The 26900-nt window shown below is 45.7% G+C and overlaps 1 protein-coding gene across 9 annotated transcripts in view; it reads right to left on the reverse strand.

Annotated features, from left to right (window-relative positions):
* The window catches only part of cacna1aa (calcium channel, voltage-dependent, P/Q type, alpha 1A subunit, a), a 55286-nt gene extending 30052 nt beyond the window's left edge, over positions 1 to 25234 (reverse strand). For 4 of the 9 annotated variants that reach the window (XM_057014124.1, XM_057014120.1, XM_057014126.1 and 1 more), the window contains exons 1-18: positions 23439 to 25233; positions 13340 to 13445; positions 12970 to 13109; positions 7266 to 7357; positions 6803 to 6955; positions 6543 to 6730; positions 4966 to 5069; positions 4688 to 4803; positions 3862 to 3906; positions 3678 to 3761; positions 3157 to 3363; positions 2899 to 3011; positions 2694 to 2806; positions 2476 to 2607; positions 2221 to 2293; positions 1869 to 1986; positions 1556 to 1623; positions 1344 to 1450 (exon numbers count right to left, since the gene is read on the reverse strand). In XM_057014124.1, coding sequence (XP_056870104.1) covers positions 1344 to 1450; positions 1556 to 1623; positions 1869 to 1986; positions 2221 to 2293; positions 2476 to 2607; positions 2694 to 2806; positions 2899 to 3011; positions 3157 to 3363; positions 3678 to 3761; positions 3862 to 3906; positions 4688 to 4803; positions 4966 to 5069; positions 6543 to 6730; positions 6803 to 6955; positions 7266 to 7357; positions 12970 to 13109; positions 13340 to 13445; positions 23439 to 23758 — 2279 coding nt within the window. In that variant the 5' untranslated portion in view covers positions 23759 to 25233. Of the gene's footprint in view, positions 1 to 145; positions 197 to 1343; positions 1451 to 1555; positions 1624 to 1868; positions 1987 to 2220; positions 2294 to 2475; positions 2608 to 2693; positions 2807 to 2898; positions 3012 to 3156; positions 3364 to 3677; positions 3762 to 3861; positions 3907 to 4687; positions 4804 to 4965; positions 5070 to 6542; positions 6731 to 6802; positions 6956 to 7265; positions 7358 to 12969; positions 13110 to 13339; positions 13446 to 23438 lie in introns of all 9 variants that reach the window. The other 5 variants (XM_057014118.1, XM_057014117.1, XM_057014121.1 and 2 more) reach the window with 4 other exon arrangements.
* Between the last annotated feature and the right edge of the window lie 1666 nt (positions 25235 to 26900).

The following is a 26900-nucleotide window of genomic DNA, read 5'->3' on the forward strand; positions in this document are numbered from 1 at the left end:
AGGGAAAAGTGGTTTTGTAATAGAAAGATATAAAAAGGTATGAAGAAAAAGTCGACAATTTCATTTAAAGGAAAAAGCAAGAGTGGTGGAAGGAAATTTAACCAGCAGAAAGGAGTCAGAAATGAATAAACAAATGAATAAATACCAGTCCAGAAAAGAGTTGGAAGCGCTGTGGCACTCACTGTGTACCTTGTTGCTGAGGAGGGAAACAGCTGGTGAGTGAATAAAAATGGCCCCATATCGATCTTATTCACTTTAACATCTAGTCTATTCTATCAAAGTAAGGCTGGATGATAACAGTGAACAAGTATGCTCACACACATACGCACATGTACACACATGCACGCACACACTGCGCGCACACACACACACACAGACACACACAGTTTTTTGTAATACATTTCACTTGCATGTTGCATGATGTTCTTGCATCACTGCGAGTGCAAGAACATCTCTGCTCTATCCTGTTCAAATTCAATAGTAAATTCTCCTTTTTGTCTGCGCAGTATCTTCACTCCAAAATGTAAATTTGAATGTTTAATTAAAAAAAAAATCCTTGCTCTGTTACATCTCCCTAATTTAATTTTATACTACAGTACAGGACAAAAAAATCCCTGGTCTCCTGTGTTTATCATGCTGTCGAACACTCTTAATTAGCGTTAGATAGCTTTACAACAGTTTTACAGGGACTTGAGCTTTCATGGCAGCCTCCTGTCTGAACCTCACATCGAATATCTTCTTAAGAGATTACTTCATGCACCACTGATAGCCCAAAGTTTGAAATCCCAGCTTGAAAAAAAGAAAAAGTCCTCTGGAGTTTCAAGACTGTTTCTCTTTTTTGCACCGAAATAAAGGATTTAGGATTTACATATAGAGACAGCAGAGTGTAAGGCAAGGGGAAACAACTGAGACTTGAATCTAATCTTTCTGCTTTTAGCGTATGGGTATAGGTCTCAGTCTGGGAATCTGACACGGTGATGATGAAATAACTGTGGATCCTCACATGAGCATCCACCTTTCTATGGTGAGACCAGAGCTTGGAGAGGAAAAAACCGACAGAGCAGCTATGGGCGTGCAGCTAATGTTATAACGCCTTTACTTACGGTACACCCATCAGCATTGCTACAGCCCTTGCTACCAGTGAAGGGATGAGCTAATTGGCCATGGCTGAAACCCATTTTGACGCAAATCGGGAAGGCCATTGTTTGCTGTGAGCGCGTATTTTCTGAATAAAGTTCCTCGTAAATACAAAAAGTTTGAACCTTAAATCCAAGCCAGCAGTCTGAAAGTGTTTTGAAACGCTTCCAAAAAGCGGGCCGCAGTTGCAGAGACAGAAAACTCACGCTGCAATGGAAAGGTTGGCAGCAGACAGTGGGCTGACTTCAGCGACCTCCTTGGCTTTCTGCAAGGCAATCTTCTGACTGGCAGCCTCCTCTTCCTCCTGCTCATCCTGAGAGGAGAGACGCAGAGACAGAGAGACTCAGAAAGGGAATCAAAAGCAGGAGACATTGGGTGACAAGAGCTGAAACAGAAGGGCGTGACGTGACTCCAGTACCTTGGTCAGTTCCTGTGCGTTGGCCAAATTGTCCACAGCGATGGCCAAGAACACATTAAGCAGAGTGTCTGGAGAAACTATTAAAGAAAATCCAGCATATACACGGAACTGCTTGTTTGAAAATGTCGCTGTGAGATTTGTTACATTCAGAGAATAAATACCGCCTCGGCAATCGTTGGCAGGGCTGCCTGTTGGACAGATCACAGTTGGACGGTGTTACCAAAGTTAAAATCCAGCGTGTGATCTAACGGTATAACATCCACACTGCAATTAGCAGTTTCGTGTGAGTGCGTTGGTTTGTGTAAAGGGATACAGTTGCCAAAGAGGGTGAGCACGATGAAGAAGACAGAGAAGGCCATGCCCTTGTGGACTCCTCCCTGAGATTTGATGCCATCGTACATCACCATGTTCCAGTCCTCTCCGGTCAGGATCTGGAACACACACACCACACACACACTAGAGTATGACTGTATTCACACATCTACATGCAGTAATGTGATGTTTTATCCTATTGGTTAATAACATTTAAGACTTCAAAAGTAACATTCTGAGGGTTTTATCACTTCTTCATATGCAAATCCTCTTTAGGCCATTAATCGTTAAGTTGTAATCCTCCCCCAGTTGCCCCTCCCTCTCTCTCTGCTGCCTACAACTTTCCTCCTCACCTGGAACACTGTCATTATTGCTGCAGGGAAGGTATCAAAGTTGGTCGGAGGAGTGCCATTTTCAAAATTAAACCTAGCAGGGGAAAAACACAAATGCATGAGTGAGAGAAAAAGAGGTGTAAGAAGGCACATTTTTCTGAAAATAGAAGAAACCGATGTCTTATTAGGCAATCAAATTAAAGACTATCAAAAAGGACAGAGAAGGGCAAGAGACACACGGAGGAAAGCAGAGAGAGAAAATAAAACAGCACTGACTGTCCTCCGAAGAGCTGCATGCCCAGCAGAGCAAACACAACTATGAAGAGGAAGAGCAGGAACAGCAAGCTGATGATAGACTTCATCGAGTTGAGAAGGGACACGACGAGGTTGCGCAAAGACGCCCAGTACCTGATGAAAACAGAGGCGTGCGTTCAGCGTGGTGCATGTTCTATAAATACGAGCTAGAGTGCCGAGAGGTGAAACAGCTGACTCACTTGGTGACTTTGAAGATCCTCAATAACCTGAGAGCTCGTAACACGCTGATGCCAAACGATGTGCCCGGCTGGATGATGGACCACAGGACTTCAAATATACTACCACATATCACCTAAGGTAGATGAAAAGCACGCGTGAGCATATATCAGAGGATCCAAAAATGCACTGTTGTCAGCACGCTTGTCAGCGAGCTGTGGGACTCACAATGCAGTCAAAGCAGTTGAAGGAGGAGTTGAGGTAGGCCTGTCGGCCCAGGCCGTACATTTTTACAAACATCTCCGTCAGGAATATTCCCAAGAAGACAAATTCAGCAAAATCTGCGGAAAGGCAATAAAAGGCAGACCTCAAAGTTGGACAAGGCCATTGTACCGTTCAAACTCCTTTCTCTAATGATCCATTCAGATGCTGACATCTCTGACGACGACATTTACACAACAATCAGCCACCTCCCCTCGTACTCACTTAGAAAATCTGAAAGGGGTTCTGGTTGGTCGTAATGCACCACTGCCACACACATGGTGTTGAGACCCACCAAACACAGAACGGTCCAGTAGAAGGCCTGGGATTTAACGACGCGTCGGATTAAGAAGCGCAGTCGGCGCTCCCTCCTCTTGAAAGTCGATCCCTCGAGCTTGGAGCTCTTCAAGCTTGCCCGAGCAAACGGTGACCCTGGGAGGATAAAGAAGGCAAACTGAGTACCACAACTAGGACAGCTCTTTCCCTGCATATATGTACAAAACCAGAGGAATGAATATGATGTGCTGAAGATGGAAAATGAGGAGAGGATGCAAAGACAACATAAAATATGTAGGATGAAGGTGCAGCTCAGCAAAGGGCAGGAGAGAAGGAGAGGAGAGTCAGGTAATACTGATATGCAAGATAAGATAACATCTGTATGTTCTTGTGGTTTGCCTTTGAAATAGAGAGAGACACAAAGAGAGAGAGAGATAGCGAGAGAGAGATGGAGAGAATGTTTATCTTACCTACTGCCAGATCTCCCTCCCCTTCCTCTTGGTTTAGAAGTTCAGCTTTACTCTTGTGGTTCTTTGTGGCTCTCCTGCGTGAGCCTTAAACAGAGCAGAAAGAGTTTAGCCACCATACAGCAGCAGCCACTAATACAAACATTAAGAATATACAAAAGAAGATCATATTGGTGAGCATAAATACCATCATAATCCTTTTCATTTTCATCATCCGCCAAGATGACCTCTTCTACAAAACAGACACAAACAAAACGTTAATACAATATTCAAGTTTCTTTTTTTTTGACTGATTCAACAATGGCTTTTTTTAATAGATTTCTTTTCAGGAAGATGAAAGGTTTGTCTTTTCCATCGGCCCCTTTATCCACTCCTTTTAACATCGAATCCTCCATTTCTTTTATCGTCTATCTTCACACGGCACAGGTCAAATCAAAAAGATGGAAATGAAAAGTGTCCACTGGCTGAATCAATGGCTATATTCAGCAAACACATGCTTCTTCGACTGGATTAAAAGACTGCAACCAGTAAAGTTGCTGTTGTGTTTCTAATCAATAATGTGTGAGGATACAATGCAGTTAAATGAAAATGTAGTTGTTATAAAGGTTGTCTGTGATGAGAAATATGACTGAACACTTATTTGTCCATTCTGGGCTACTGTAGAAACATGGCAGAGCCAAATGCTAACAGGCACGGAGGGAGAACAACAGCCATATAGATGTAAATATCTACATCAAGACAAGACAGAAATTACTATATTACGGTTAGACACTATTAACCTTGTCTTTTTATGAAATAAAATGTCTGATTTTGGACCAATAATGCAGAGTAGTGAGTCATTGTTTTAGGAAATCTGACTGTCATCAGCCAAACACACATACAAAAAAACCTAATTGGGCAACAACGATGGGACATTTACAATCATATATCCATCCATCATTTCTGCGTTTCTTAGCATGATTTTATTCATCATTGTGTGCATAAACAAAGCGCATCCTGCGCTCTCAACGCACCCGCTTTGCAGATCCACTCGAGATAACCATTGAGTTCCCGCTCGATCTGCTGCTGTCTTCTCAGCTTCAGGAACTCTCTCCTGTTCTCCACGCGCTCTCTTTCTTTGGCGAACTCGCTGTGAAAAGACACAGGGACACATGCACGTACGCACATGCGTGCGCGCACACACACACACAAATTAGTAAAATCTCTCCAAACAGTGGATTAAAGGATACAAAATAAAAGCACATCATTACAATCTTTCTCTCTCTCTCTGTCTCTTTCTCTCCACCCTTACCCTGACAGCACACCCAGCACCAGGTTGAGCATGAAGAAGGAGCCGATGATGATGAGGGGGATGAAGTACATCCAGTTCCATGCACTCCCTGAGGCGTCATTGCTCTGAAAATGCACACGCAGACATCAGACAGAGTAATCGATGTTTCCCCTATCGCCTCTGAACTTGACAGAAGGGCGTCTAAGCTCCTGCAAACACAGCTTGGTTAACAGTTTATTACAGTGAGAGCTGGGAGAATAGCAACAACCGGTGACGATGGAGGCAAGAGACATTCCTCCACAGCACGACGGTACGGCTCCATGAATCATCCGCGTCGCACCTTTTTATCCCTCTGACAGACAAGGACACGGTATGCAAAAACATGACTCGCAATCAAGAAACAGGGAGCGTTAAAAGGTCTACAAGTCAAATCTATATGTATTTATTGACTCTCAGATGGTGCCTGCATGTTGTGACTCTGAGATCCTCAAAACAATTGTATTTCCAAAACACGCAAAAAGAAGATTCGTCTTAAATATGTGATAAACCTGTCATTAACTGTCCAGATAGTGTGTCGCTGGTGGAGCCAGGACACTCAGAAGTGCTGTCCACTGGAGTTAGAAATCCAAACCAGAGCAGAGCTGACATGATTTTCGCTTTAAGTTCTCTTAATAAGTAAATACATATCTGCCACTCTCTTTAGCAGTGCAGTGCAGAGTGAATAATGTATAACAAATGTGTTGCTCTCTCCCTCATGGGTTCCACCTTCTCGCTGCAGGCTCTTTTTCCCTTTTCTTTTTTTATTGTTTTCACTCATTTTGGACATCATTTCGCATCATTTATTTTACTGTGTTTAGCAGTCAGCCCCGTGCAACATCCTTCCTTTATCTTTCCCTTTTTCATGCAATTGCCACATGATTTTTAATTTTACCTTCTTCCCCAATCTTTGCTTTGTAATTTTGCCCTCTCTTTTCTACACCCTCCCCAACTCCTCATTCCTCCATCTTTCCCTTCTTCCTGTGTATGAGCTGGCATCACCGCTGTGTACCCAATGTACCGCAGACCCTTTTTTCTACCATTAAACTTTTATCGCTCCTCTCCCCGGCAGCTGCAAGAATAACTTGGGCTGAAGGGGCCCTTTTTAAATATAGAGCAGCACCGGGAAGGAGGAAACCAGGAGTATGAGGGAAGGGGAGGAAGGAAAGAAGGAAGGAAGAGAAAGAGGAAAAAAAGGAAAGAAACGCAGGAAGAAAATGTGAAATAAGATGAACTGAGAGGATTAAGCTGTTGGCAGAAGCAACCACAGCAAATGTCTGGCTTAATATGTGAAAATGATTGGGGCTATTTTAGGGCACTGATCGGCATTTTAATACAGATGTTTTTCAGTATTGTTAACCCAACAGATACCTGCTGTAATGCTGGATAAGCTGGTTTGTTCACAGTTTGTGCCACTGTTATTTCCATCAAGAAGATTGGTGCGTGTTCTTTTAGGTTTTCCTTTCCAGCAAATCCAGACTTTCAAAAACACATCCTGCCCTTCTGCTACCTAGCATACATTGGTTCAATGTGCAAAAGCTTTTAGAACAATAGCCGCTCACCCAGTAAAGCAGTTCAGTCCAGCCCTCCATGGTGATACACTGGAAGACGGTGAGGATCGCAAAAAAGATGTTGTCAAATTGGGTGATTCCATAGTTTGGTCCCAGCCAGTTCTTTCTACACACGGTGCCCTCTGGACAAAGCCTTGACGGGGGGAATTCTCCACACGGAAAGTCCTCTCGGATCTCGACTAAACACGGACAGAATTTCAGGTTTTTGTTTGGTTGCACATTTTGGGAATGTACAAGAGACGCTCACTTACATGTTTGATTGTCAAAGCATGTTTGGTGGAATTTGCCCATGTAGAACTCCAGGCCGATGATGGCAAACATGAGGATGGCAAAGAAAAGGAGCAGGCCAATCTGCAGCAGTGGAATCATGGCCTTCATGATGGATTTGAGCACCACCTGTAAGCCTGGGGAGAAATTCACAGCAGTGAATTTTGGTGACGGGTCAAAATGAAAACATATTTGTGGAAAACAATCACACTCCGACTGAAGGATTCACATAACTGTTAGTAACTTTTATGATGAGTAAGCCTCAGCCCTGTAGTGGCTTCTAAGCTATTTATAACACTGCAGTGTTGCTGAACGCTGCTGCCACCACTACTTTTACAAAAGAAGCAGAAAAGGAGGTTTGTTGGGTACATTGTGCAGACCGGTATAAAAACACCGCACAAAACCTGGATACAACTGACTTCAAATTTTTAAAAAGCTTTGACTCACTGGGAATTCCAGATACAAGTTTTAGGGGCCTCAATACTCGCACAGCTCTGAGAGTCCGCAAGTCGAAATCGGAGCCCATGGTGGACAGGATCCTACAGGGAAAGAAGACAGACACCCAAAGGTGTGCACAGTTAATCCATATTCGTGTTATACAGGTTGTCCCGGCCCGTTAGTTTCGAGCTTTGACGCACACTGTGTGAATCTTGAAATGACTTGAACAAAGAAGTGAAAAAGACACAAGCTGAAGAGAGGGTATTTTCTTTATTTCCTTTCACTATAAGTAAAAGGCACAGATGGGGAGAGAGAGCGAAGGATGGAGACACACAGAGGAGGGAGGACGAGGCGAGATAGCGAGAATCAGGTATGCTGACTCGTTGAATTCTGCCAAGTTTTATTTTTGGTAAGTTTCAAATACATTGTCTTGAAGCCACTGGCAGACAGCAGAGTAAACGGGCTGTGTGGTTTGTATCGCCACTTATCATCTAAATAAAGACCTGTACAGTGTGTGCAGCGGGCGTGCATGTGCTCGTGTCTGAGGGTGTTAAGATGTTCCCTTCTGCTGCCAGACTCTCAGCCAGTCCCTCCGTCTGACGCAGGCGGTGAATCATCCTCCTTCCCGCTTCTCTCCTCACTCTCCCTGACACGTTTCCGCTTCTCCTGTGTTGCAGAAAGAAGCACGGTGACACAGCAGAGCATTACTCTGGTTTGAAGTCAGCCTGCTTTGCTTGCGCAACACTGGGAGGAAAGCGGCTAACGGTGTGGATATGTCACTTTTCCAGGGAGGGTGCCGTGTTATTTTGCCAGGGAGCGCCCCTCCATCACTACAGTACGTGGAGGTCCTGAAAATGACACTGTGATGTTAAAGGCATCATCAGGAGTGGAATGTACTCTGGATGTGTCCCTACACCTCCATCTGCACGGGTAGCATGCTTATTCCATTTTTATAGGCCTCTCAATCACAAGTGTTTATTTGTAAATAAAAAAGTCATGGCTCCATAAGGCAGGTACAAATTGCGCCTCGTTTTGCATAGTAAGCTATTGACAAATTTACCAGCAAGCCCATGAAATTGTTCAGCCAGGCTGCATCGACTTTGTGATAGACTCTTGATTGTGTCTTATTCTCTGATTATTCTCCCTCTGCAATTATTGAAGATAGAGATTGTGGATGCCTGTACCACTTCTTCACATCCTGGGTCAATATTAGCATATATAACAGACATTAGAAACATACTGATGAATACAAAATGATTTAGGATCGGTGGCTCCATTATCATAGAAATCACTGTGTCATTTTTATGCATTTATTAAAAAAACTGAGTGGTTCTGTACTGCTATCGCCCATATGTTTTGTTTAGAATATGACAATGTTGGGATCTCACAAGGAGGTCAGAGTGCAGGATCAGCCACATGATATTGCCCAGAGGGCAGCTAAGGATTCGTTGTCCTCACATGTACTCTGGCACAGAAGCTGCTCATTTACACAAATAACTGAGTTTTTAAAAGTCAAATCAATCACTGAAATGCAGTTAAGGCATAGAAAAGGTAGATAAAAGCACTCTTTATGCATGGATGTAAGAATGAGAAAGAAAGTTAGAAACAAAAAACAACATTTGAGTGACTTCCTGTCTAAATGTAATGTAATGTTGCCTTTGATGCAGCTGAGTCCACTCATAACTTTGACGAACCTAATGATGATGACAGTGATGATGAGGTGAAGATGATGAGGATGACGAGAATGTGATGACATCTTAGTTTCTGAAAAGCATCTTCCGTCACCCAGTTCAGACGATGAGGCAGTTCCTCATTCACTCTGTCTCCAGGGTTACCAGGCCCTTCCTCATTCATAAGTGTTTCCATGGAAACAGAGACCTTGGCTCATTGATAGAATCTGTATCACCTTGGTAACAGGGCCAAGGGAGGAGCTTGATTGATTGTTTTTTTACCGCCTCATCTTTTTTGTTGGTGTAAATGTACGTTACGTTGGCAAAGGACACACATGCACGACTGTATATGCGATGAAGGCACATTAATGACAAAAGCACACACAGACATACATCAAAATGGCTGATGGTTGGTAGTTGAAGAGAGTAGCTTGACACCCGCTTGCATTGTGAAATGTGGGTCATCTATAATAGCCGATGATGACATGGACAGGCATGTCCAGTAAATACCGTCAGGCACGATTCAAGAAAAAATGCAACCTGCCCACGTGATGCAAAAGAATTACACAATCTCTAGGCTGATCCCCCCCCTTCCCCTTCACAGGATACAAACACATACTGGAAGAAATTTGTTTGCCAGTACTCTCAGTCCACGTTTGTGCTGACTTCAGCTAATGTGGCTAATTATTCCTGCCCACATCACTGACCAAACTGCTTCATCACTTCCCAAACCTCCCAACCTAAATCTCCTTGTCTCCCTGCCTTCCTCTATTAGTGTGATCCAACCAATTCATGCATCTGCGTAATCGCCAATGCCCCCTCAAATTACAACAGGCAGCTGAGGTGTTAATGAGATTATTAATCCCACATTATTCAGTCAAAGGGCTTCTGTAGAACATGTGACCTGGGAACGTGTCAGTCTCGACGCCCTCACAGACAGCCAAGGTAATAATGCACAAAATGCATCAGCCTTTTTCTGTTAACTACTGCTAATTCCTAATTGGGGTCAGAGGGGATTTGGGAGCTGAGAGGCAGGAATACACCCTAGACAGGCTGCCAGTTCAGTTCAAGTCTATTCCTACGCTTTCTAACTCCCAACTCCTCAAATAATGAAACCTGGACAAGCGTCAGCTTCGGTCTTACATAAGTCATGCGAAAGGTTCCCCTCTAGCAACGCTTTACAACAAGGGAGATTTTCAGCAAGTACCAATGCTAATAATCAATAGTGGGCCTGAAAATCAACTTGTTTATTCCCAGAGCCAAATCACTCAGGAAATCTACTACAACAGGCCAATGCTTGACATGGACATGCTTGAGCTTGACATCCATCAGTGTCAGACAGGGAAAAGTCCGTCATCCAGGTTGGAGGCCAGTTTTGCCAGAGATGGAGACTGGACACGAATGTTTGAAGTGTAAATGCCTCTGTTTGTGTGAGCACACTCGTGGGCGTGGGTCAGCGTGCTATCAAAGCGTAAGGCCATAGGTGGGTAGAAAGGGCAAGTAGCCTTTCAAGTTCAAAGAGCTGTACTGCTTAAAACACAACCTCTATTCATAGACACAACAAAGAACGGGTGTGTGTTTTCTGTGTATATAAGAGACGGCCTTCCTTCCTGTGTTGATGCAGGTTGTAATAGTGAGAATGCTTCCTCAAGAATATCTGTAGGATCTCACCCTAAATTGCCAGAGGAGTTTTATAGAACAGGTGGCATTGCATCCTTCTACCCTTGCCACTTCCTGCTGCCTTGGTAACCCTCCTTATTACTCTTCATTTATGGCCTCTCACATGGGCCGAGCCGATATGAGCTTGGCCTCGTGATTGCTCTTATTAAAACAATAAGACATAATGCCAGAGCAGAATGAGGACTCAGGCACCGTGAGTGTGTGTATTCCAGTGTGCATCAGTGTGAGTCTCTTTATCTTTGATAGCGAGACAGGCAGAATTATTCTTGCGATTTATTTGAGGGGTGAAATATCTTCAGTCTCATGAGAGTGTCTTTATATATTTACAGTATGAGGATGCTGCCCAATAAAGTTGCAAATAATGTATTTATAGGATGTGTGCACTAGGGGTTCTATCCACAAAACCATTTTCTTTCCTGGGACTCCTCTGTTTGCACCAGTAGTAACTATAAGGTCACATGAGCCATCAAAGAGTGTTCTGATCAATAGGATTCTTAATTAAACAATGGTAACTGTAAAGTAGTAACCTTAATTTGGCCAAGGATTCCTCATTACTTAATGGTTTTGTGTTAGGCCATTATGGTCTGTAATTCTGTTGTAGCTTTGTTTTAGTATCCCAGGATTCTCATGGCAAAACCTTTCTACATGGGATAACGGCTAACAAATGCTACTGGCCGTTCTTATATCTTCTTAGATCTAGATTTGATTTTTATTTATAGTGGAATTATTTTATGATTATTTTTAAATTGTGATTTTTTTGTAACCTAGCCATATTTCAAAGAAATTATTTTTATAAAAGCACTGCACATTTCTCAGGTATATTCATAATTTCTTGAGTACAACAAGGTAGAAAAGTTTTCAATGCTCTTTTGGCCTCATAATTTGGTTACAGCTAGCAGATCAATGGGCGTGACTTTAGTAAAGGAGGACATGAAGACAATTCATTGAAGTTCTGGTAAATTACATAAACATGTGTAGGAAAACTGCGGATGGGCAGGCAGGCGGGCGGACAGATGGATGGATGAACCTGTCCATATTTCAAAAAAACAGTGTATGGGCATCTCCTACCTAATTTTCTGTCAATTCGCCTCACTATCAATTTACTCCAGATGTTTTCTGTAATCTAATGGGCAAAAGCAACTCTATGCTAATCCGATCATGTGTCTGAACTGATCCACGTTGCCTATTATTCTGTCACATTTCCTAGACTGAATCCCATTTTTTTACCCTTGCTTTCACCTTCCCGTTGAATTGAAATGTCACAGTGGCCACAGAAAAGCTCATATTTATTGAGGTAATATTTTAGCACTTTATGCTCATGCCAATGATTAATTGTGCACCTTTATATATGTATGGCTTTACAAGGAATTATTCTATTTCATCATTTTTCATTTTTCTCCCTCCTCTTTTGCAGTTCACCCCTTTCCCACCTCTTTCAATCATCCCTGCCAGCCATCATGGATTTTCTTGCATCCTTCCTTTCATCCAGTGTCTGCTGGCCCTCTATCCTCTTCGTCTTTGTGTATAATGTGGTGACATTTGTTCGCTACCCAGGCTTCTGGCTGCCTGCTGCTCTGTTCTGTGATCTGACTGCTGCCTTTCCCAGAATGGGGCCATTCACTTGGGCAGCAGAGCATGGATAGGACACGCCAGCACACATGCAGGAAGGCACGTGACACTTCTGTCCGGTTTTATTTGAATACGCACAGAGACCAAATGATTGACCTTGTGTTTTTTTCTTTAGTTTCAAGTTTTTCTCGTCACGTGTGCGGTAAAAATAGACATATAATGGACCTCTCTCTATCCACTACCACACAGAGCCGTTATAGGAACATATGTAGTCATAGGAACAAGCCTCCTGGGAACCTCCCCAGAGAGCTTCATTCCCTTGTGGACGTTATTCTGGTTGCAAGTGAAGTGACATAATCTGGCACAACCCTGTCATCTCATCTTGTGACGGCAACGTTTGCGTGTGTTGCTATTAAATACACAGGTAGCGCTAATCTTGATCCATGGCTACAGGCGACGAGCTGAAGCTCCCGATGCTGCGGGAGGTTGTCCCTAGGTAGCCTGCCAGCCAAATCTGCTAGCTTTGCAGAAACATGGGCATGCATCTATTTCTATTTCATCAGATGCTTTACTCACACACATTATAATTACCTTCATTTTCATGTTTCTGAGAGAAAATAAACTGTTGTCAGGCTTCAAGCCACTGGTCAGTTTAGTAGTTTAGTAATAAATTAGGTTCCTGCCAACTAAATGTAGCTCCTGTGGCCCAGAGAGAGATGCCCTTCTGATAACTAGCTAACTAGTTAACTAAAGAGTAGTTGATCTGCTGTGATAGGTTCTTTGCTGTCACTCACCCTGTGAGCACCACCACAAAGTCCATGACGTTCCATCCATTCCTTAGGTAGGAGTTCTTGTGAAAGGCGAAACCAAGGGCAAGAATCTTTATTCCAGACTCGAAACAGAAGATCCCTATGAAGTAGGGCTCTGTGTCATCCTGAGGGGAAAGAAAATTAGGGGAAAGGGTGTAAAAAAGGGTGGGGGGAATGTAAAATTATTCACACCCTGTCTTGTCTGACCTTGTTGATGTTTTTGTCTGACAAACATTGAGTGTATTCTGTGAATGGCACCAATAGCAATGTGCCTCACATGTGAACAATACTTTGTCAAGAAATTGAAAGAGTGCTGTAAGACGGTTGCATACAGAGGTATTTCCACTTAACCTACCAGGCGCTCGGAGAGTGGCGTCTTGTCCCCATCGGGCAGATGCTGTTCCAGAGCCAGAACGATGCAGTTGGCAATGATGGTAGCAAGAATCATCCACTCAAATGGAGTGAGGGGTGTCAGTCAAGGACAAACACAAATTAACACAGTACAATATCAAACCATCAGGACAGAGAATGTCCTACATTTCTATGTCAACAAGAGGTATTAGAATTGCAGTCGAGTAGTCTTTAATAACAACGTTGGCATTTAAGGCAATTAAATTGACACATGAACACATATTAAGTGGTTATTGTAGCCGCAGTATATTTAAAATAAGCAATGTAATGTCGCCGAACAAGTCATATGGAAAACCAAAACCCCAAAAGTCTAGCCTTGACCAAGCCTCGAGTCATATTCAACTGGGATTGAGACAGAGACGGACAAAGAGAGACACAAAGAGGGAGCTGCAGCAGGTTCTAATTGAGGTAATGTGTCTGGACACTGGGTTAGATTTATTGTGACATCACCATTAGTGCTACGTACATAATGAGAGAGGAATGGAGGGAGGGGACAAGCTGTCCTAACACACATATAAGAGCAGGCTTGTGAGATGAATGAGGCGTTAAAGACATTAGAAGATGGCCAAGTCACTGTAACATATGTGGGTGAATTTTAATTCAAGAAACTTTATGACTGAATGACACGAAATATGAATATATAATGGTAAATAACAAAATGTGTGTGATTAACTGTGTGACTGTCCTCTGCCATGTTTGTGTGGTATTTTTGTCTGAATTAACAGTAGAAGACCAGAGATGATCGGAGGCATGTGAAAGGGATGCCGGGTTCAAAAGAAAATCACCTGTTAATATCATGGAGACTCAAAAAAACTAATTGTTTTTTGCTGAGTTTAATTAGGATTTTAGAATTTCTATTTTCAATCATCACAAACCACCTTCCACTCCTTCCCCATCTCGTTTTCCTTTTTTGTACCCCCTTGGGTCCTTTGGGAACTCTCCCCTCAGTAGATCCGAGGAGGGGAAATGACAATGGCAAGAGACAGAAAGGAGGGATATTTATGGAAACGTATGGATAATGGATCGTATGTGCATGTGTGTCGACCATACTGGTGTACATTTACCTAACGCCTATGAGTACAACACCCAGTGCACTGCACAATTAGCCTCCCTGCCCCCTGTGTGTGTGTGTGTGTGAGTGAGTGAGTGAGTGAGTGAGTGAGTGAGTGAGTGAGTGAGTGAGTGAGTGAGAGAGAGAAAGGACCTGAATTGTAAAATCCACTACAGCCCTCTTGCTACCATGTCCAGGATTTTATATTACCAGGATTTTATTCACTCCAATAACCATTTCTGGTAATCGGTATGGTTTGTTTATTCAAATCAGGCTGATGACGTGTAGATTCTTCAACGTTTTAGACTTTTGCTCCATTTTCAAAGCGATTACAACACACAGTGCAGCTTGTACAAAAGAAATAAATTACGCAACTGCAAACTACCAGTCATCGGGGTCGTTTCTGAGGAAACGCGCTGAGGTTTTTCAAAGTCCTGGATAACAGTTCAGGAATGAACCAAATCACCGTGGTAGCAGCTGTTCAAGTGACTGTACTCTTAGTGTGTTAAAAAAGCTTCATTTAGTAAAATGGCGCCCAGAATTCTGCCATACTGTACAAACACTGTACCTACTGTCTAAATGGGGGGGCTGGTAGGTGGCAGGCAGACAGAAGAAGTCAGGGCTTCAAAGTACATCACTAATGTGTGTGTACAAGCAGACATGCACGCACGCACACACACACACACTCTCTCTCTCTCTCTCTCTTCTGGCCTTAACCTTGTCCATCACTTTCCTAATTTCTCTCTTCAGTAAAGACCCTGCCTGTTTCCCACTGATATATTTCTCTCTGTCCGTCCTCCTAAGCTTTCTCTCTCCTCTCTCTATTTCTCTCTCCACTCTCTCATTTTTTACCTCTCTCCATCTATCTATCACCACACCCTTGAATTACTCCATTTCGCTTAAGGTTGTTTTTTCTTCGTCTTCCTCTCTTCTTTCGAGCTTTTCCCCCACCGCGTGCACCCATCAATCATACCCCTCCCCTCCCCTCCATTTCTGTTCGGTGTGAAATGAGATGCTTCGTCAGCACTCGCATAGGGACGAGGCCGGGCAGAGAGCGGACGAAGGGGCGAAAAGGAAGAGAGGACCCGCGCAAAGGCGTGGAAGATGGCAGGTGATGGCGAAGAGAGCAGAAGAGTGATGATGTAGAGAGATATGGGATGGGGAGGGAGGGTTGGAGGGTTTTCTTTTTTTCAGCTGAAATTAGGTTATTGGTAAAACACACACACGTGCAGTGGGAGGGGAGATAAATGGAGGACTATACATCATATTGTCACTTATGTGTGCATGTAGAGTGTCTACAAGCTGAGCTGTAATCACGACATCACTTTAAATCGATCTGTGCGGACCTTTACGCGTTGACATGCCAACACGTGTGAGGGACTGAAAGGTTATTTGCGAGAGCGTCTCAGCCACCATATTAAAACTGCGGCATTACAAATATAATGGACTCCTTCCTGAGCGGCCTCCGCAGTCCCGCTTCAGCCCATGGTGGATTTCCAGTTAAGCAAATACATATTTAACGCGATATCCCGTCCGAGCCTGCCGCTATCGTTGGAGGCGGCACCGTTCTCCATATAGATGAAGCCAGGCCTGGTTTTATGGGCTGAACTGCAGCCTCTTGCGGCCTCACTACAAGACTTCTAAATGTTTAATGGCTGAAGTTTTGCAATATCATTATGTTTACATGCCCACCTCTCTTCTGATTAAGGCGATTATCCCGCTAAGATTTAAGGTTATGTTTACCGCGCCTCCAGGAATCTTCCCACTTAAACGCTATCCACGATATCTTGCTCTCATTCGCACTTTCCTGGATTCTTCACCGCAATTCATCATCAGCGCTCACACTCATCCGCCCGCTCGACAGACGGGAACGGGAGGAAATGGTGAGCAGAGCCGGCCAAGCCGTGGGAAACAGCCATATGTGTTTCAGAATGCTGTGAAAAGACTGCAGAGCGATTCACGGGTTTGTGTGCTGCATGTGACTAAGACCACAGGCAACACGCTCTGGCGCAATGCTTTATCTACAGTATTCAAGCAGGGCAGCTGGATGACATTGGGGGGGGGGGGCGTTCTCGGGTGTTTCTTCTTTTGGAATGATATTTTGGTTGACTCTTGCCTCATAACGCACAGGTTGTGGGTTCACAACCCTAGGAGCATTAATAAGACGCACCGCTGTTGCCGACGTGAGTGGAAAGGCTATTACATACAAGCTACATCTGGGCAGAACGTTGTTCTCATCTCAGTTAGCCTGGGGGCGTGGCTAATGAGGAAAAATGGAAATCCTTGCTTTCCTGCTGGCACAATGATTGAATGCATAGTTTTGGGAACACTTGGCCGAGACAGTGAAGAAGTCCAAAATCCTGTGAGGCATACTGTATAAACACAAGCCAATGAATGGTGTGCACGGATAAAGTGCACGGGGGACGTTTGCTACTGTGGAGGGGCCGAGTGCAGGAGCTCTGCACTTGATTTGCTCGTGAGGTATGAAACATCCTGGTCAGGTGGAACTTTCTTCTCGATCTCACGACCAAACATTCAAATTCCTCAGTTCTTGTGGAAAATGTTTAATGAGTTACATTAAAATCTACTCAGGTGGATTTTAATAGAGTAACATCAACCTGCTCATCATTACCTGCTCCTAAACATTCTTAAGAAAAAAGGTGATGAAACCCAAACATGTGACCTGGGCTCTTTCCTGCTCTCAGATTCTGCAGAGTGCTGACAGAAGAGCTAAAGCGATTTCTTCATTTTCTTGTCACTTTTCTCTCACAAGCACTGAGGGGATGAAATGAATTGGATAAAGCGCTGTGGTTGAAACTTATCTAATTATTCTGATCATCAGCAGCTATAAAAGCTAAGAGACATGGCTGAAGTGCTTTATTCTATTCCTGTCCTGTTCTTATTCTACATATTAATCAGAGTCACGTGATCTCCGGACTCCCTGCATATTTCAAAAACCGTCTCACAAGCTTGCAGACCTCATGATTTCATATTTACCGTAGACTTGGATGCTAGCAAACTGCATCAAAAAAGCCAATATTTGGCCATAATAACGTCACCGTCTCAGTTATCAGTTTAGCATCACACAAACGTGCACGCCTGAAGGCCACTTTAGCCCCATTTGGCCTCACTCGGTCTGATTTAGCATCATCGACCATTCCTCCCACCTGTTTATGCCTGACATCTGTTAGGCCTCGGTCGTCACGCCGACCAGGTTCACCGCTGCCCAGCGCAGGAGGCTGCGTGTGATGTGAGCGGCGTGTCCATATGCGTCTGCGGCGGGAAGACGATGCGGCGTCGGTCTGATTTGACCCCGCGAGTCTTTCACCGAGCTGTCACGTGGGCGTTCCTTAAAACACTTGTGAGCCGCTGCCAACTGCCCCCGCAGGTGGAGCGCAGCCCCACCGGCGGAGCTTGGCGGGTCACAGATGCAGCACATGACCCAAGAACACAGGCGGGGGAGGGGGAGTCAGTCCATCACAGACTCCTTCCCTCAGCCTCTATTTTTCTCCCTCTCCACATATTCCAAATCCCCAAAATAGCGCTGCTTCACGTCATCACCCCCCCAGCACACACACACACACACACACACCAACACACACACACACACACACACACACGTTTGAGCTACCCTGCAACTGAAACTGAATTATTCAACAGAACCAGAATGCACACCAAGAGAAATGGGAATCAGAAAATGTAGAGAGAGGCAGACAAAGCCAGAGGAAAATGAAATAAATATGATCTTCTGCTCAAGATTCGAGGTGCACGCCGCTGAGATTCTGCTGTCAGCAGTTTAAGAAGTTATGACAAACCCAGTTCCATAGAAAAGAATGCATTCCTCCATTAGGTTCACAAATCACCGCTGTAGACGCAAAGCTACGTTTTCGCGGTCATTAATATTTTCTGAGCGGTTGTTGTGGTTTATTATGGTGAAATCTGGTGGGGCAGCAGGTCAGGCACGAAGACCCTTTTGATCTGGTGGAACAGACCACCAGAGGAGAGACGAGTCCAGTTCTATTATCGAGATGAGGATGCGAGAACATCGGGAGCCTCTCTTTCAAGGTGGGAAATATCGAACATTTGATCTGGATCTGTTAAGACTTGTTGGGTTTCCACTGAAATGATCTGGTAAAAAAAGAAGATCCCTCTACCCAAACTCCTTAAAGAAGAACCTAGTTGGGTCTGACTTTTCAGATTACCTGGAATTCATGAGGGTGGGGCCGACTGGTGGCCCGCTTCCATTCACCCGCCATGTTTAAGCCAGTGTGTTGGTTTATTTAATCTCAGCAAGCTTTACTTTGAAAATGGAGCAAATGCAGAGAAGCTACGAGGAGCGGATAGATGACGAGGTCCCGACTCATAGAAGAGCGTTTACAGAGGGAGAAAGGAAGCGAGACTTCGAGATGGTGACTAAGTCTGGGGAAGATTATGAAAAGCCGAAGGACCACAGCAGCCACAGCAGCCATCACATCCCTCCCACACATGTCAGCTTCCTGCTTCACATACATTTAAAGGAACATCGAGGAAGGTTCCCAGGAACTGGTAAGAAAGGTTCCTGGAATGGTTGGTTCCAGGACAGAGCCTGAGCAGTCTTACGGTCCAGGTGTTGGTCTTTCATGTGTAGCACATCAGTATATTTAATTACATTCACTGCAGAAGGGTGAAAGAAAGGAACGCAGAGATTAACTGCAAATGTCACGACGTCCTGTGAGAAGTGGTTTGTTTTTCTGAAATAACACTTTTAGTTCTCAACAGGAGATGCATCTGAAAAATAATTAATCACAAATATTGATTGACAAGCAAAGTAGATGAGTCTTGAAGATTGATATCCTTCATTTTGTGCGTGCGCGCGCCTGGGTGTGTGTGTGTGTGCGTGTGTGTGAAAGTCAGTGAGTCTGCCTGGAGGAAATCAGGATACAGATCAATTGACACATTTATTACCAGAATTTCAAAGGTATGAGGCAGGCAAATTGAGCCCAGAGGACAAATGCACACACACACACACACACACACACACGAAGAGTGTGTGTGAGAGAAAGCGAGAAAGAAAAGCAATTGCAACAAGCTGAATATGCAAACAAACACACTAATACGTGGTAGAACAAATGGGAGAGCAGGCGGGTCGACCCGCTGCAGCTGGAGAGAAACTGAGAGAGACGGAATGATGGATGGGATACGAGCACAAGAGGAAAAGTACAGGTAACAAAACACAAGAGGAAACGACAAAAAATCACTTCCCATTAATCAATTACACAGTAAACCAGAGCAGGAGAGTCGGGACAGAAAGGGCAAGGCTGAGACGGGGACATTAAGCACATCCCAATATGGAAACCTGCCCACTGAAGCTAAGACAAACGATACCGCATTAACGTGGAGCGACTGCGCCGCCCCGATCTGCATTCAGAGCGTTGTTTCGCATTTGCTTTCCACAGTAAATACGTTTGGAAGCGTTGGGCCGAACGGTCTGGGCCGAGAAAGCGCCGGCTCTTTCTGGAAGCCCCGAAGCGCACGACTAAAGTGCATTTAGGATGATTTAAACAATAACGCGGCCGGCTCGGAGACAGATTAGCGTAGCACTTGATATTTCAGGTGAGTCGATTTTCCAAAAGCTAAAAGCTTTTTCTAAAAGCTAGAGTTACCAGCTAGCATCCACGCGGTGGTCGAGTTTCAGTCTACGCCCAGACGCTGATACATGCGCTGTCGTCACAGACGTCGTCAAATAAATCTCATTCCGAATTAAAAGCACTGCGGGAGGCCACACATGGCGGAAAACCACCAGGTTGTGATGTCAAAGGGGGGGAGGAAGTGCAAGCTGGTCTTTTTAAAGCAGCTCCTGTTATTTTTAGGCTGGCCTGGGGTAAAAGATCAAGACTCGGGTATGTGACCAGATTGACGACTCTGCGTGAGCTGAAATTAAAAAGAGAGACGGAGGGAAAAACTGGCAACAAAGGCAGAAACGACCTGTAAACAAGGTCTGGGGCGCTTGGGCATTTAAACGCACACCGTTAAGTCTGCGTTATCGGCTGACGGTTGCAGGCTGGAGGAAGGCCAATAAATAATTTAGATTCTGCAGTGAGCGGAGATCACCGACTCTCCATATCCACCCCAAAACAACCAGAGCCTTCTCTCTATCTTTCTCTCTATTTCCGGATTTGTCTCGCTATCTTGGGAAAAAAAGAGGTGAAAGACCCGAATCCCAGAAAAGACTGTGCAGCTTTAGCAAGGGAAGAATGAATTTGATAAGTAAGCATGCACAGAAATATGCTATTCTGTCCACAGATTGACTCATATAAACCATTTTACATATGTTATTAATGAAAGCAGCAATCCTCAAAATAAGCCACAGCTCATTTCCCCGCGCACTAAACTAGCTAATGCTAATCTTAGTAACTTCTGCCAAATCGAGGAGAAATCACATATGAGTTATTTTTTTCTCGAAAATTAGTTAAAGCAAATAATGCATCACGGGATCTCACATAGCTAGTTTTCACTAGCACTTTTGCAAATGTCTTGAGCGACCAGTCAATTGTCCTGACATCAAATGGGTTAAAAGTGTGGGGGGGATTTGTAGTGATGCACACATGCTCATGCCAGCATTTTAAACTAATTAGATAATTTAAACATTTAAGGAAACACAATGGTGAGCAGACACATTGGCAAACACATCCTTATAGCATTAAAACTAAGAACATTGCGCCCTCTTATTTTTAACATTTAGGACCCACTATGGCCGGTCCCCTGTGAGCAGCTGAGCACAGAGGTTAGCCGCACTAGTTTTGTGCAGTCATGTGATACCTTATTGATTTTGCGTCACAAGGGATCAGATATGGAACATTAAAACGGCAACTCCATTCATGTGTCATGCGTGTGAATGAATGTTTCAGCTGATACTTTAACAATTTATTTCCTTCCAAACGCTGAATAGGAGCGACAACGCTAATACGTCAAAGGGTTACGATTTATGCTAAGTGCACCCTGTAGCACCGTGTGTATTAGACAAGGTCAAACGTGCACAAAGGGTCAGAGGTCACCCTGGTGGCTGCTGAGGATTTAATTTCTAAGAACCTATCCAATTACCCTTGACGTTTCCATTTCCTGTGTGAAATAAAGCAAGATATTTCTGGAAGCACAGGAATACAGCAACACATCACTGCCTGTTATAATGTTTCTTCTACGTGCACAGATATATATGTGAACATAGGTGTTAGCAAGGATGCAGCTGTCTCTATCACATTATACCTAGAGGCTTCATTAACCTTCATTAAAATATAAAATTAAAAATACTTGTTCTGGTATCAATGGGTGCAGAAAAATACCAGCGCAGCCATTTAAGGGTGTTTAACAACATATACAACTTATTTCCTTTAAGCAAACCAACCAGTCCTGAAGACTGCGAAGCTAATTATAATTACGCAACCTTGTGCCTCTCGTGTCTGAATGTGGGTGTAAGAGAACGGTTATTTGGGTTTCACTCCCAGGGGTCCAGAGACACAACTAAACAACGCTGCAGGTCAGAATCCTGCTGAATAATGAATCCGCTGACATTCAAACATCTGATGATTCGGAAATGGTCTCAATTCGACAAATGTCAGTCATTTCATCAGTGTGCTAATGCTTCACTTACGCCAATGTTTTGGTATTTCAATACATCGCAAACATTTGGACGCCAAACAGCTTACCAGTGGAGTATTGTTAAGCAATTAACTAATTAATTTTACTTCACAATTAGTGAAAGGGTTATTTAGTAGTTGTGTATGTAATGAAAATGGCTTTAAATGGTTGCTAGCTTAATGACAGACAAAAGTAGCCGTTGACATAGCTAGCAGATCACGTGAGGAGCTAAAAGTCACGTGTGTCTGACAGTAGGAGAGATCCAGCAGGAGAGCTGGTGTAGAAAATGTTCCTCCAGGTCATATTTGGATGGTTGAAAGACTCTTCTGTGTGAGTCGTGCTAACGATGGCGGACATGTTGGTTTTCCCGAAGAGGACCATCGAATCTGCTGAACGGGCTCACCTTCCCACTGCCACGAGTCTGCCATTCAGACAGTGAATCAACGTAATTGTGAAGCACCACTGCTTGTAAGCGGCTCCTGCGCCTCACCGGAACAGCCCAATTAGCATGTGTTATGTCACGACTGAAGCATCGGCACCAATCAATACAGTCATTAGTGAAATTTCCCTAACGGAGGAACGTGTGTTGGTTTTTTTTTTTTCCACCACGACAAACACATATCAGAGAAATGACACCACCAAAGCCTCCTGATTCCCAGGTGTGGTTAGCTTGTACCTGCTCGAGGACGCAGGAAATGATGGAAACGTGTCACAGGTGCATCACACAGCCGGAGACGCTGAGATAAAGGAGTTAAGAGGCCACACATCCAGGCTAGCTGAGCCTCACACCTGCACCGTGCTGAAACGGGAGTGTGAGTGTATGAAAGTGAGGGCAGGCTGGCGTGCACGCGCGCGCACACACACATGCACAAACTCTTCTTTCCTCCCCTCCCCCATTGATCCTGTTCCACCAGCACCATGTGCTGCACATGCTGACATCAGCATCCAGGAGCGCCCCCTAGACACCCCCCCAACACCACTACTATCACGCACGCACACGCGCACACAGGTATCATATGTCAGGAGCGTCACACAGGACCGTGGCTCGCGATGACAAATGTGATTGGTTGCTAAAGTGGCGATGAACAGCCCCCCTTTAACAACGCCGCTTCTGGCCTTTCCATCTTAATTAACTCTAAATTCCATGAGCAACCTTCACCTGGTCTCCGTGCTCACGTGGGCGCGCATTGATCCGCGAGGTCCTACACGTTCGTCACAGCCCGATATCGCCTCTTTAATTTATGGTAAAGAAAATAAACAGCGAAGTATCGATCAGGCGGATCAGACGTTCGTCTCCGGTTTCAGACTCACCTCTTTCTGGATAATCACACGCGCGCGCGCGCGCGCCTGTTACTCACTAACGGGCGCTAAAGGATATGGCCATTCGGTGATCTTTTTGGCGTATTTCCGGACGAAGTTGTCCTCACTGAAGATGAACAACGAGCGGTTGACAGTGAAGCAGTTCTGGCGCACGGGGATGGGGTTATACAGGGCCATGGTCCGGGCCCTCTGCGCCATGGACTGCTTGTACATTCTCTGGGTTCCGGGTCCTCCAGGAGGACCGTGACCGTGGCCATGCCCGTGGCCGTGTCCATGCCCGTGGGGCCCACCTTGCCGGCTGCCTCCGCGGCCGCCCGGGCCCCCTCCGCCGGGCCCCCCGCCATACCTGGACGGGACTTCATCTCCGAACCGTGCCATAGTGTGGACACCAAAAGCCAATCTTCACGAAGCAGCGGAGAACGAGACCAATGCTCAGTCGTAGTGCAGCCACACAACATTACATCCCATCTGGATCGGAACGTCTCATATGCACGACGGGTGGGGGGGGTGGTGGTGTGGGGGGGGGGGGGGGGGGGGTTCTTGCGGGCTTCCGAACACCTCCGGCTTCAGCAGACGAGGCCGCCCATCCGATCTCTGCGCGCCTCTGCTAAGGGCCAGTTGTGGGTGTGAAGAAATCAAACGTGATGTCGTTCGGTCTGTTGGCGCCTCCGCTCTGTCCGCTCCAGAAAAAAAAAAAAAAAAGAAGCAGGTTTCCTGAAATCACGGGGCGACGGAAGGCTTCATGTTCCCCGTGGTTCCCACCAGAGCGCACCGCAGCCTCCTGCGCGTCGCCGGACGATTTATCCCCTCACAGTCATGACAGCTTGTAAATGACAGCGTGAAGCACAATCAGCGTCGGGACAGGAGCGTAAATCAGACAGCAGTTATCGGCCCCTCTAGTCCGTCAGCTCTCAATTTGGCATCGTGGAGCCGCTTCCCAATAGACAGAAAGGCATCGAGGAGGTAAAAGATGCAATTAATTATTTATTTTCGAAACATCCGCAATGTTTGGCACGGCGTGTGGCGGTAATATGTCCCCCCCCGCGACCAGCCTGGAGAACGCGGCAAAAAGGTGGCTTTTTCTCTCTCTTTTTTTCAGTTCAGGATCTGGGCAGGAAAGGAGAGATAAAAAATACCGTTTTCCCCCTGAAAGCTCGGTGTCATTCCCTCGCTTCTCTCAGGCGGCTCCGGCAGCGTCCTGCCTGGCTGAAAGCGTCGCCTTCTTCCCGTCACCTGCGGGCGCGACCATCCGGAAGCTCGTTAAGCGACACACGGACACCGTCGTCGAAGACGCGGGGGCGACGGCCGCTTCTCCGCCGCCTCTCATGACCTCGGTCCCGCCGTTCGAAGCGCAGTGATGCCGAAGTAGCCCCTCACCATCCCCGCCCCTGGAAGTCTACCTTCATCCGCACTGTTGAAAACCTGAATGCCCTGGCTCTCTCTCTCTCTCTCTCCTTCCCTCTCTCTCCTCTCTCTCTCTTTTCATCCAGCTGCCCCCAAGGGGAGGAGGGGGGGGGGGGGGGGGGGGGGGCGCACGGATGTGAAGATGGTAAAAGGAAGGAAAGATGGGGCTGTGTCTGGTTCTGGAAGTGGGGTCAGAGTCGATGTCTTTAAATGAAAGAGAGTCCCGCGCGCTCCGGCGTCGCCAGTGCGCGGCAGCCGCAGTGAGAGCCCGCTCCTCCTGCGGCTGCCGCGCACTGACGCACGCACGCAGCAACTTCAGACGGCCGGCTGGAGGGAATCGCTCATATCTGGGAATTTGGCTGTTCTCGTTGTCATTTTTTTAGTCTTGACAGCACGATTTGAAACACGGTATGTGACACCTTACACCCCCATTCCCGTTCCCGTGCGCGTCATTGGAAAAAACGGCTCTACCAAGGCGCGCACCCCCGTCTGTTTTGGGTGAAAAAAGGTGGGGTAGCCTGCCGTCACGCAGCTCACGCAAAGAAAACAGCTGCAACCCAAGCCGACAATGACGGCGCGCACGCGTTGGAGTAAAGGCGCGCTGGCTGCGGATGTGCGCGCAGGTCTGCGAGCGTGGTTGAGGTGGAAGGGTGGGGAGGAGGGAGTCTATTCTTAGCAACAGACATTTGGAAATTAATGGACGGAGAGAGCTCTCATCTCTCCCTCCCTCCCACCCTCCTTAAAAACCCAGCCAAGGATCCTGCCCCCCCCCACCCCCCCAGCTTCCACCACTCCGGAAGGTGTGATCATAATGCGCTAACGCCAAAAGATTGATTGATTGTGATACAAATGCATAGATTTTTTCTTGAAACTAACCCTAACCCCAAATAAAGGTCACAGGTAGACTGAGTCAGATCCAGTCTGACCTTCATCTTTTTCCACCTTGTAAAGGAGAAGACGGTTATTTGGCAACGAGTAGAGATCCACCAATCATGCACTGGGGGTGGGGGGGATATAGGGGGGTGTAAACCCGCAACATCGCAAGACACCATTCTCTAAATCTATTATGTGACCTAATTGATTGACTCCAGAAATAACCGCCTCTGTGGAAGGGAAATGAACGTCAATTTACAGTTTAAGGGGGACCGGCGGAGTTGTGTGACTCTGTGGAGATCAGAATGGGATGGGAGTGGGAGAGCCGATCAATAATGGCGCGTCCTTAAACGGGGTGTCAGCGTCAGATCGGAACGTGCGCGCATGGTTAAAACAAAATAAAATCAAAATTGCGTGCGCGTGAAATTTACAAAAGCACAAGTCTGAGCATATTGTGCAGCTTTAGGTTAATGTAGATGTTAATGGAAACAGTCCCCTCATCTTTTAATCAGTTTAAGCTGATGTCTTTATCAAATGTACATTTAACATGAGGTGGACAGTTTTCAGAAATATGGACCCATGTTGTCATTCTCATCTCTGTCTGCTGGACGCATGTACCAGGAGAACTCTGGACAAACAGTTGACAGACACCCTGGACAGACAGACAGGTGAGAGTCGCCCTGGACAGACAGGTAAGAGACACCTTGGAAAGACAGGCAGGTGAGAGACACCCTGGACAGAGAGATGAGAGACACCCTGGACAGGCAGGTGAGAGACACCATAGTCAGACAGATGAGAGACACCCTGGACAGAGAGATGAGAGACACCCTGGACAGACAGGTGAGAGACACCCTGGTCAGAAAAGTGAGAGACACCCTGGACAGAGAGATGAGAGACACCCTGGACAGAAAAGTGAGAGACACCCTGGTCAGAGAGATGAGAGACACCCTGGTCAGACAGTTGAGAGACACCCTGGTCAGACAGTTGAGAGACACCCTGGACAGACAGTTGAGAGACACCCTGGTCAGAAATGTGAGAGACACCCTGGTCAGACAGGTGAGAGACACCCTGGACAGACAGTTGAGAGACACCCTGGTCAGACAGGTGAGAGACACCTGGACAGACAGGAGAGACACCCTGGTCAGACAAGTGGGAGACACCCTGGACAGAGAGACACCCTGGACAGAAATGTGAGAGACACCCTGGTCAGACAGGTGAGAGACACCTGGACAGAAAAGTGGGA

This window comes from Takifugu flavidus, chromosome 18 (assembly GCF_003711565.1).
Source record: "Takifugu flavidus isolate HTHZ2018 chromosome 18, ASM371156v2, whole genome shotgun sequence".
In the NCBI taxonomy this organism is placed as follows: domain Eukaryota; kingdom Metazoa; phylum Chordata; class Actinopteri; order Tetraodontiformes; family Tetraodontidae; genus Takifugu; species Takifugu flavidus.